Raw genomic sequence first — 11781 nt, 5'->3', positions numbered from 1 at the left:
GGAGGATCGGTGGATGGGAGGAGGCGGATCGGCCGCCGCCCCCAAGGTGCTGATGGAGGGGGGTGGCACAGCTGTCGTGCCCCATGAGCCGACGGGGCGGGCAGATCTGCCACCATGCCCGAGGCATCGATGGAGAGGGGCGGCTCCGTTGTCGCGCCCTCGGAGATAAGGAAGGCGAGCCCCCTTGCCCGGGAGTAGGGGCTAGGCTCGAAGCGGTCCCACCCAGATGAGTCGGGGCAGGGGTCTGGGGGTCGTCTCCAAAATGTTCCTGCTGCCCCAAGGCGACGGAGTAGGCCACTGATTCCCCTATTTCCCCCCCCCCCCCCCCCTTTATTCTTTTGTTTTGACCTTATGCCTTTTTCCCTCTTGCAGATTCTTGCGACGGGGTCGCTCTCTGGGGCTGGCGCCCAAGAAGAGCCTTGCCCTTCAGGCGGGATGGATGGCACTGCCCGACATCGCCCCTATTTTGGGCAGGAGCGGCGCTGATGCTGTGGCCTCATTGGCCGATCTAGCGGTGCCCACGGCGGTGCCCGCGCCCTCGGTGGTTGCCGAGCAGGCGGCGTCTTCCATGGCGGGTGCGATACCGCCAGCCGAGGGTCCGGTATCGCCGGTGGAGGTGGCCATGACCGCACCAAGCCAAGAGTAGCCAGACACCGCCACGGTGGTGTCTGAGAGGGCGGCGCAATCCGTGCCTCCGGTGGCCCAAGCGATGGCGCCCGACGCGGTCCGGACGGAGGAGGACGTGGCCGGATCATCCCCAACCCTGACGAGCCAGGCATAGTTGGACGCAGCCGCGGTGGCGTCCAAGGGAGCAGCGCAGTCCATGCCACCGGAGGCCCAGGCAGAGGTGACCGCGACTGCGACAAGCCCGGCGGGGTTGGATGTTGCCATGGTGGCATCTGAGGGGGCGACGCAATCCGCGCCACCGGTGGCCCAGGCTGCGGTGCCTGAGGTGGGCCGGATGGAGGAGGACACGGCCGAAGGGTCTTTGGGCATCATGGCAGTGGTGGAGAGGACCAGCAGGAGGTCGCCCTCAGTCCTGTTGTCAGGGGGCAGCCGCTCCCCCATGCAGGGCGAGCCGCCGCTCCAGTGGATGGCCGCTGAGGACCCAACGTTGGCTCTTTTCTCACTTGACGATGCTGTCGAGAGCATGGAGCGGGAGAATCTTGACATCAGGTTCTCAGCTATGATGGATGCCTTGTGCCAGGCTAGTGGTGTCCTGCGTGAAATCCTCATTCCTACTGGCCATGTATCCACATAATCTTCTCCCTCATTTTCTTCTTTCTTCACGTTTTTTTGTGTTTTCGTATTTTTGATACCGGTCTTCTTTTTCAGTGTATCGTTGCTCGAAGTCGGAACAAATCTTGGTTCCTCCATGAGCAAAAGGCGGAATGGGACCGCCTTACCGAGGAGGCCCAGCTACGAGGAGATGTGGGCGCGTAGCTCGCTGCCGCCCAACAGTGGGAGGCCAAGGCACGTCGGGACGCGGAGGAGATCCATGGGATGTTTGAGGACCTATCGGCGAGGGTGAAGCTAGACGAGGAGGCAGTCGCCAGGATCCAAAAGGAGCGGGACAAGCATCTCTAGAAGGATGCTGAGGCCAGTCAGCGGGCCATCGAGGTCCTAGCTGAGCTGGAGATGGAGCGGGATCTCAGGCGGAAGGCCAAGGAAAGGTCCACGGCCCTACAGCAGAGGGCGAACCAGGATGCTGAGGTGATATCCTAGCTGCGCGGGGAGCGGGACGAGCTGCGTCGAACCGAAGAAAGACTTTGCTCGGAGCGCAGCACGGCCCGTGAGGAGCCCGATCGGGCCATCCGAGAGCGTCGCGAGGTGCGTCGGGAGGCCGTGGCCCTCTGGGTGGATCTTGGAGACACGGTGGCCCGAAGGTTGGAGGTCGAGGAAGTTTCTGCCAGGCTGGGCATGGAACTCGCCGAGGTGCGGGGGATCCTTCGGGCCAAAAGCGATCAGCACAATCTTCTGCGTGTCGCCATTGTGGCAGTCTACGACGACCTACAGGTGGCGCAAGAAGAGGGGATCGGCTCCCTTCTGACTCATGCCATGGGTATCACGACGCGGGTGGGCCAGCTTAAGGAGGACGCCTTTCATGCCGGGATCACCCAAGCCTTCGCTGTTGCCCGCTCTCATTATGATCGGGAGATCAACTTGGAGGTAATGAGCCAAGGCTTCGCGCCTGTCTATGAAGACCCCGAGCTGGACGAGATTGAGAAGGCGGTGACTCCCCTTGCATGGAACCTAGTGAACAGGCTGAAAGAAACGGTTCTCCCTCTGTGGAAGTAGTTAGTTGAATAAGTTTGATAAACATTTATCCGTAATATGTGAACAAGTGTTGGTACTTTTATGTCTAAAAATGGATTCGTGACTTTGTTTTGCAATTTTGTTTCATTTGTTTGATCTTACCTTCTTCCTTTTTTGCAATGAGAAAAGATTTACGCGATCCGACCGTTCCATTTGTTAAGACTGTAGGGCCCGAGGTGTTTAGGGGAAATTTTGATTGTGCTGGTGAGCAAAATTACCGTAGCCGTCTGGGCGTGGGCTTTTTGTAGTCTTACCTATCTGTTCCCCTAAACCTTGTCGTCAGTCTTGACATGAGGAGAAGGTCTGATGTAATGACTGTTTCGAAAAAAGAAAGGAGGTACCTGTACCTTTATCAGCCCCCAAGTGAGATCTGACACCTTGCGGTCGCTGGGGTCGGATGTTACTGGAGACTGGAGCGAGGGTAGCGAACTTACGTTTGTATTTGCGCGTACCCCTTACTTAGGACTTTAGTGATCGCTGCGTGACCGTGCGTTTGGTCTTATCACTGGTCCAGCCTTCCCCGAGCCCCCGTGTGTGGTGGGGATTCGGTCAAGGGTCGGCTCATTTTGTGACTGTCGCCCCATCAGCAGTTTTTCACAACTGGAGGGGTTAAGGCGACGTCACTTGCCTTGATGGCTCGAGTGACGTGCTTTATGAGCTCGCTAATGGGGATGTTCGGACAGAATCCGATCCCGTTTGCTTTGCGACAGGGTCAGCAAAGCCCTCGGGTGGCGTTCCGTTGCTCCTTAGCCCACCTTCCAACAGATTCCCCCTCAATGGGGATTCTATGGGCTCGGCTAGAGGCTGGATTGAACTAGAAGGTTGAGATGACCCTATCCACCTCAATGCGGGCTGGGCAAAGGCCGCTGAGGCTCATTTGCATTTTCTCCCCTGGCTCTTGTTCGACGCGAGGCGTCCCCACACCCTTTGTGGGTTAGCCTTTGAACCTCGGTCTCTTGATCTTGGATCAAGCGGCTCGAGCCCCCGAGCCCCTTAGGGTCTAATATGGGTTGGCCGTGTTTCACGTGTTACCCCATCCTCGGTTTCCACAACCAGAGGGGCTGAGTTGACGATACTTGCCTCGATGGGTCGAGTGTCGCGCTCAATGAGCTCGCTAACGGATATGTTTGTGTGGAATCCGGATCTGTCATTCACTGATGGGGTCGGCAGAGCCCTTATGTGGCATTCCACTACTTCTTAACCCGCCTCCCAGTAGATTCCCGAGCCGTTTGTTGGGCTCAGGTGGCCCGTTGGCCTCTCCTCGATGGAGATTCTATGGGTTTAGCTCGGGGTTAGAATCGAACGAGAAAGGTCGATGTGTCCCTGTCCGCTTCTAAGTGGGGTCGAGCAAGGCCGCTGGGGCTCATCTCTATTTTTCTCCCCTAGCCCTGTTTGACGCGAGGCGGCCTCGAGCCCTTCGTGGGCCAGCCTTCGAACCTCGGTCGGTCGCCGCTCATATTGAATGAGGCGGCTGCCGCTTCATGACGCGACACGAAGCATTGAGATGTAGGGGTTTGCATATGCAATGTTTGGATGTATGGATTTAGTGTATCACTTAATTAAAATGAAAGTGGGGGTTGGTAACGTTACCTTGGTGATATGAGCCATGGGAAGCTCCTACCAGACATGTTCGTGCGGGGTTTGGGTCCGATGTTTGCGATGAGGTCGGCATAACCTGCATAAGCATTGCCATTTTTCGTTTTTGTCTCTTGACGGTGATCCGAGCCGCTCGATTGACTTAGGTGACCTAACAACTTTTCCTCGGAGGAGGTTCTGCAGGGGGACCCCTCCGAACCCTTCTCGGGAAGGCAGGAGCTGAGGCTTGCGGTGCGGGGAACTGTGAGTTCGATTATGCTGGTGAACAAAAACTCTGTAGCCATCAAGGCGTAGGGTCTGGCGGTTCATCCAGTTGTATTCCATGCTTGGCAGCCTTGGTAGCTCTTGGTAGCCCCCGAGCAATGTCCGTGCCTCTACCGTTGCCGGGGTCAGAGGCTCGGTAAAGGGATTAATACTGAAAGTAAGTAAACAGAGGTGCTTATCTTTCAGTGGTCATTCGTCCGTCGTTTTTATCTAGGCCGTTTGATCGATCTAGGAGGCTCGTTGGGCCCCCCTAGATGGGGGTTCCGTCGTCGGGTCATTCCATGGTCCTACCTGGGGAAGCGGAGAGTCGCCTGCATGCGGGTGTGCCCTCGTTCTCACGCTCGGGGTGGATTAGTGGCGAGCCACACCCAGGCAACGTCCTATTTGACCAGGCGACGTCTCGTCAACCAGAGCGCATCCCGTTGGTTCCAGTGCGTCCCCTCGGATTTCTGTCAGCATTGATTTCGCATTTGCATTGAATAGGGGAAGGCAGAGAGTTTTTGTCCCAAACTTTCGCCTTTCCTCAGCTGCTGAGCCCCTTCTTTAAATAGGGAGGGGGAGGGGAGTTCTTGTCCCACTCCCTCGCCAGCCTTTGAGCCACTACCTCTTCTCCTTCCTTTCCACCGAATGCAGCGGTTCCTAAGTAAGAGAGGGTAATGCCAGGGAGAGAAGAACTCACAGATCCACTCGTGAATCTAGAGCGTGATGTCGAGCTGGAGGTCATCCAACGTAGATGAGATGGTGCGGGTCACCTTTGCTGAGGAGGGGCCGCTGCTGTCGAAGGAGGAGGGGCACTGGAGGGTGCCGAGTATCATTGGCTTTCTCGTCGTTCGTTGCAGCCTTCCTTCGGCGGGAGGTGCCCCCCGCCCAGACGTCGTTGTCGGGGTTGCGGCTGATGACGATGGCATAGTCCCTGGATGCCCTGGCAGAGGCGCCATTGTCAGGGTTGCGGCTGATGATGATGGCGTAGTCCCTGGATGCCCCGACAGAGGCGCCGTTGTTAGGGTTATGGCTGATGACGATGGCCTAGTCCCTGGACACCCCGACGGAGGCGCCGGTGTCAGGGTTGCGGCTGATCACAATGGCGTAGTCCCTGGATGCCCCGGTGGAGGCACCAGTGTTAGGGTTGTGGCTGATCACGATGGCACAGTCCCTGTACACCCCGGTGGAGGGCACCACAGTCGCTGGCGTGGTGTTCAACGTTGCAGATGAGGGCGCCTTCGAGGATCCCATGGAGCGGTAGGACGTCGCCGATGGAGAGCATGGCACGGCGACTGCAGCAATACCCGTAGTAGGGCTGGTCAGAAACTGTACTTTGAATAAGTTTGTGGGGGAGCCCCCGAGTGAACAGTCCTTTGTATTTATGAGTACATTAGTCCTTTTCGTGATGAAATCACTTTGTAAGCAGTGAATTTGTGCAAAAATGAACGAATTTTCATCTTTTGTTACGGCAAACAGCTTTTCAGCTTCCTCTTTTTGTAGAAGAGGTTTTTGGTGCCTTCCGACCCTTCCCATGGCTCAGGTTGTAAAAGCTAGGAGTGCAGGTGAGTTAGTTCTGATCACGCTGGTGAGCAAGGAGGCCGTAGCCGCTGGGGCGTAGGTTTCCCATAGTCCTACCAGTTGTACTCAGACTTTGTTCTCGAGATTCAAGCCCTTAGGACTTGCCGTGAGAAAAAGAGGGAAGACTTTAGAGAATGTTTGCAAAGGTGACACAGAGAGTGTTTTGTCAGATAAATGTACTTAAATCAGCCCCCGAGTGAGGTCCGACCCCCTACAACTTGCAGGGGTCGGATGTCACTAAGACCGGGGATTTCTGAAGGAAAAAACTGATAAGAAAAGTATGCGTTTATATAAGGGTAAAAATGACGTAGCTGCTCAATGTTCCAGGCGTTGGTGAAGACCTCGCCGTTGATGGTTTTCAACTTGTAGGCACCTAGCCAGAGTACTTCCGCGACGATGTACGGCCCCTCCTAGGGTGGGGAGAGCTTGTGGTAATCTTTGTTGCTCTGCACAAGGTGGAGAACAAGGTCCCCGACGTTGAAGGCTCGGTCCCGCACTTGTCGGCCGTGGTACCATCGCAACGCCTGCTGGTACTTGGCCGAACGGAGGAGGGCGATGTCGCGGGCTTCGTCTAGTTGGTCCATGGTGTCTTGGTGGGATGCCTCGGCTCCTAGTTCGTCGTATGCTCTGATTCTTGGTGCTCCATAGTCGAGGTCCATCAGGAGGACGGCCTTGGAACCGTAGACCATGAAGAAAGGTGTATAGCCGGTGGCCTGGCTGGGAGTTGTCCTCATACTCCAGAGCACCGCAGGGAGCTCGGTGACCCAGTGTGCGTCGAATTTGTTCAACTAGCTGAAGATTATGGGCTTGAGGCCCTATAGGAGCATGCCGTTTGCGTGCTCGACCTGCTTGTTCGTCTGGGGGTGCGCGACGGCCGCCTAATCGACTCGGATGTGCTGTTCATCGTAGAATCAAATGAATTTCTTACTGGTGAACTACGTGTCGTTGTCTATGATGATGGAGTTTGGTACTCCAAAGCAATGGATGATGTCGAGGAAGAACAGCATAACTTGCTCGGACTTGATTATGGAGATCAGCAGAGCTTCGATCCATTTTGTGAACTTGTCTACGGTGACAAGCAAGTGGGTGTAGCCCCCGAGCATCTTTTTGAGAGGCCCAACCAGGTCAAGCCCCCAGACCATGAAGGGCCACATGATGGGGATCATCTAGAGTGCCTGGGCTGGGAGGTGAATCTACCGAGTGTAGTACTGACACCCTTCGTAGGTGCGTACAATTTGCTCGGCGTTGGCTACAGTAGTGAGCCAGTTGAAGCCCTGTCGGAATGCATTCCCAACCAAGGCTCTTGGCATGGCATGGTGACCACAGACCCCACCGTGGATGTCGCTTAGCAGAAGTATTCCCTGTTCGATGGGGATACAGAGCTGCAGGACCCCGGTGTGGCTCTGTTTGTAGAGTTCTCCCTCTACAAGAACGGAGGATTTGGTGCAACGTGCGAGCCATCGAGCTTCCATCTTGTCTATCGACAGTGTGTCATGGAGGAGGTAGTCAAGGTAGAGCATTCTCCAGTCGTCGAGAGGGTTGGGCTCTGTTGCTGGATCCTCTTCAAGTTCCATGACATCGGGACCGGGCGGAGCCGTCGGTGGGTCAGCCCCTGGGGCCGGATTAGATGGGCTATCGTTGGCCCGCTCTGACCCTTCATAGCGCACCGAGGGTTTGTGTTGGTCGCTGGCGAAGACGCCCATTGGCACCGGCTCTCGACCGGACGCCGCCTTCGTGAGTGCGTCGGCCACCTCATTGAGGCACCTTGGGATGTGATTAAGTTCGAGGCCATCGAACTTGTCCTCCAGTCATCGAACTTCTTGGTAGTACGCAGCCATCTTGGCGACCTGGTAGCTTGACTCCTTCATGACTTGGTTAACAACCAGCTGAGAGTCACCCCGAATGTCGAGGTGTCGGATGTCCATCTCGATGGCGATGCGTAGGGCGTTGACGAGTGCTTCATATTCGGCAACATTATTTGATGAGGGGAAATGGAGCTGAACCATGTACCTCATGCGGACCCCGAGGGGTGATATGAAGACCGGCCCCACGTCGGCGCCCTTCTTCATCAGCGACCCATCGAAGTACATCGTCCAGTACTCTTGATCGATGACTGCTGGTGGCATCTGGACCTCGGTCCATTCCGTGATGAAGTCAGCCAACACCTAGGACTTGATCGCCTTTCGGGGGGCATACGCGATGCCTTGATCCATCAGCTCGAGTGCCCACTTTACGGTTCTTCCTGTGGTGTCCTGGCTATGGATGACCTCATTGAGGGGGAATGACATCATGACTATCACAGGGTGTGACTCGAAGTAATGGCGTAGCTTCCTCTTGGTGATGAGGATGGCGTATAGGAGCTTCTGGATTTGGGAGTAGCAGGTTTTGGAGTCGGATAGTACCTCGCTGATGAAGTACACAGGGTGCTGCACCTTGAGGGCGTGTCCCTCTTCTCCCCGCTCTACTACCAGGGCAGTGCTAACCACTTGTGTGGTGGCTGCTATGTATAGCAGGAGGGATTCTCTGTCGCTTGGAGGAACTTGGACCAAGGGCTTTGTCAGAAGTAGTTTGACCATGTCAAGCGCCTCCTGGGCCTCGGCTGTCCACTCAAAGCGGTCAGCCTTCTTTAGGAGTTGATAAAGGGGGAGTCCTCGTTCGTCGAGGTGCGAGATGAATCGGCTGAGGGCGGCGAGGCACCCTGCGACTCGTTGAACCCCCTTTATGTTCTGGATCGGGCCCATCCTTGTGATGGTTGAGATTTTCTCCGGGTTGGCTTCGATGCCACGCTCAGAGACGATGAAGCCGAGCAGCATGACCCTCGAGATCCCGAAAACACACTTCTCGGGATTGAGTTTGATGCCATTTGCCTGGAGTCTCGCAAAGGTTTGCTCAAGATCGGCGACAAGGTGGCCAGCCCGTTTGGACTTAACTATGATGTCGTCGATGTAGGCCTCAATGGTCCGCCCGATGAGGTCCCTGAAGCAGTTGAGCATACAGCGCTGGTAAGTCACCCTAGCATTCTTTAGACCGAACAGCATTGAGATGTAGCAGAACGATCTAAAGGGGGGGTGATAAAAGACGTCACGAGCTGGTCGGACTCTCTCATCGCGATTTGGTGGTAGCCGGAGTACGCATCAAGGAAGCAGAGGGTTTCGCACCCTGAGGTAGAATCGACTATTTGGTCTATGCGCGGCAAAGGAAACGGGTCCTTTGGGCATGCCTTGTTGAGACCCATGTAGTCGACACACATCCTCCATTTCCCACTCTTCTTTCGTACAAGAACGGGATTTGCTAACCACTCTGGGTGGTGTACTTCCCTGATGAATCCGGTGGCCAACAATTTTGCTATCTCTTCACCGATGGCCGTGTGCTTTTCCTTGTCGAAGCGGCGTAGGCGTTGCTTCACCGGCTTGGAGCCTGGGTGGATTTTCAAGGTATGCTCGGCGACCTCCCTCAGGATGCCTACCATATCCGAGGGTTTCCATGCAAAGATGTCTTTGTTGTTGCGGAGGAAGTTGACGAGCGCGCTTTCCTATTCGGAGGAGAGCGTGGTACCAATGCGTACCATTTTACCTTCAGAGCTGCTGGGGTCTATGAGGACCTCCCTGGAGCCCTCTGCCGATTCGAATGACCCGGTTGATTTCTTCGCGTCGAGCGCTTCTTCGGCGACCTCCTCCTTGAGGGCGGTGAGTTCTCAGGAGGCGATGATTGCTGTGGCATGTCCATAGCACTCGACCTCACACTCGAAGGCCTGCTGGAAGGAGGTGCTGATGGTAATGACCCCCGTGACGGCCCAGCATCTTTAGCTTGAGGTATGTGTAGTTGGGGACAGTCATGAACTTCGCGTAGCATGGTCGTCCCAAGATGGCGTGGAAGGTTTCGAGGAACCCAACTACCTCGAAGGTGAGGGTCTCGGTCCTATAATTGAATTGATCCCTGAAGGTGATGGGCAGATCGATCTATCCTAGTGGCATGGCCTGTTTCCCAGGCACAATGCCATGAAAAGGTGCTCGGGTTGGGTGAAGGTTTGTCCTATCGATGCCCATCTCGTCGAGCGTCTTGGCATACATGATGTTGAGGCCGCTGCCTCCGTCCATCAGTACTTTGGTGAGCCACTTTGGATCGACGATCAGGTCGACAACAAGCGGATACCTCCCTAGGTGCGGGACGGTATCCGAATGGTCAGTCCGGTCAAAGGTTATGGTAGACTCTGACCATCGAAGGAAGGGAGGTGTGGCCGGTTGGGCCGTGTAGACCTCACGGCGTGCGACCTTCTGACGGCGTTTGGAGTCATAGGCCACCAACCCTCCGAAGATCATAAGGCAACCGTTCGGCATCAGAAAGCCGTCGTTCTTCTCCTCGGCGTCGTCCATAGCGGGGGCAAGTTCCTTCCCCTGCTCCCCTTTGTTGGCGCCTCCGGCCAAGAACTTTCGCATGAGGCCGTAGTCCTTGAGCAGATGTTTTATGGGAAAGGCGTGGTTCGGGCATAGCCCTTCGAGCATTTTTTTCAAAGTGATTCGGAGTGCCCTCCGTGGGCTTCCAACTACCCTTGCGGTCGGCAGCAGCCACGAGCGAGTCCTCGCGCCGTTGCTTCGTATTCTTCCTTTTGGCGGAACGATTGGAGGTGCCTTCGCCGGTACCCTCGTCACGCCTTGCCTTGCCCTCGAGGCGATCAAAGATCACTCTGACCACCTCCTCACCTAAGGCGTGGCTGGTGGCGATGTCTAGGAGTTCCTTGGTGGTTCGCGGGCCCTTGCGTCCTAGCTTATGCACCAAGGACTCACAGGTCATCCCGGATAGGAAGGCTCCTATCACGTCGACGTCGGCGACGTTAGGAAACTCGTTGCACTACCAGGAGAAGCACCGAATGTACCTGTGGAGGGTCTCACCGGCCTTCTGACGGTAGTTCTTGAGGTCCTATGGGTTCCTAGGGCATTTGTACATGCCCTGAAAGTTTCCCACAAAGATCTCCTTTAGATCCGCCCAACTCTAGATTGCGTTGGACGGCAGGTGTTCCAACCACGCCCGGGCCGAATTGGCCAAGAACAGTGGAAGGTTGCGGATAATGAAGTCGTTATCTGCACCACCGACTTGATAGGCAAGCCGATAGTCTTCAAGCCAAAGCCCGAGGTTTGTCTCCCTGGAGTACTTAGGGATGTTGGTAGGTGGTCGATACCTTAGGGGGAACACAGCGTTGAGGATGTGCCGGCCGAAGGATTGAGGGCTGGTAGGCCGGGGCTCGGGCTCCGGTCCTCACCGCTATCATAGCGTCCGCCGCATCGAGGATGATAGCCATGGTGGGCTCCTTCCCTTGGGTCACCGTAGGTGCGCCTGTGGGCGTTGATGGTGCTGCATGTGTCGCGGTCGCGGCTGAGACGCTGATGTATCTAGGTCGCAACACGCTGCCCGCCGCCTTGTGGTGCTTGGTGGACTGATGCATCCCTGGCGGGACATACTGAGGGTGTACGCTAGCTGGTGTCGAGCTCGTGTCATCGAGACAACGAGCTTTCCGCCTGCTGCGCCGCCGCACGCTCGAGCAGCGTGCAGATTTCGTGGTAGGCCCAGCGATCCTTGGGTGTTGTGGCCTCTGGAAGGCCATGGAGCAAGGCCGTGGTGGCGGCGATGTTCTGGCTCACCCGAGCGAAGTGAGGAAGGGTTTCATCGTTGGCGATGATCCTTCGGTTTACGTCGCGGGCCACGGCGCGTGCGTGCCCACCGTCTCCGCGGCGTTCGATCTCGCGATCCACCAACGCGTATTCCTGAACAAGTTGTTGTCCGGCTTCGTTGATCTCCCGCTTTTGGGCTCTCAGGTGCTCCACCCCTATGTGAGGTGGGGCCGCTACTCCCCCTTTGGTTCCGTCACCGAGGTTGCCTGCCGGGGTGACCTCCTTCTTAGAGGCGCTTTCGACGTGTCCCTCGGAGGTTTCCGCAATGAAGCATTCCCAGGAGGGATGATGGCTCCCCCTACCGGAGTCAGAGCCAGAGTCCGACCCTGGACCTTCCGCGAGGAGGCCGTGGAGGGATTCTATGACGCTTTTGATCATC

General features: G+C 56.3%; 1 protein-coding gene across 1 annotated transcript; it reads right to left on the bottom strand.

Annotated features, from left to right (window-relative positions):
• Window positions 1-426: 426 nt before the first annotated feature.
• Window positions 427-1068, bottom strand: LOC136466185 (uncharacterized). Its single transcript, XM_066464623.1, has one exon. It carries the CDS (start codon window positions 1066-1068, stop codon window positions 427-429), a length of 642 nt encoding a protein of 213 aa, XP_066320720.1.
• Between the last annotated feature and the right edge of the window lie 10713 nt (window positions 1069-11781).

The sequence above is a fragment of the Miscanthus floridulus genome, chromosome 7 (assembly GCF_019320115.1).
Source record: "Miscanthus floridulus cultivar M001 chromosome 7, ASM1932011v1, whole genome shotgun sequence".
NCBI classification, from domain to species: domain Eukaryota; kingdom Viridiplantae; phylum Streptophyta; class Magnoliopsida; order Poales; family Poaceae; genus Miscanthus; species Miscanthus floridulus.
The sequence above is the reverse complement of the archived record's forward strand: the minus strand, read 5'-3'. Positions and strand labels throughout refer to the sequence as shown.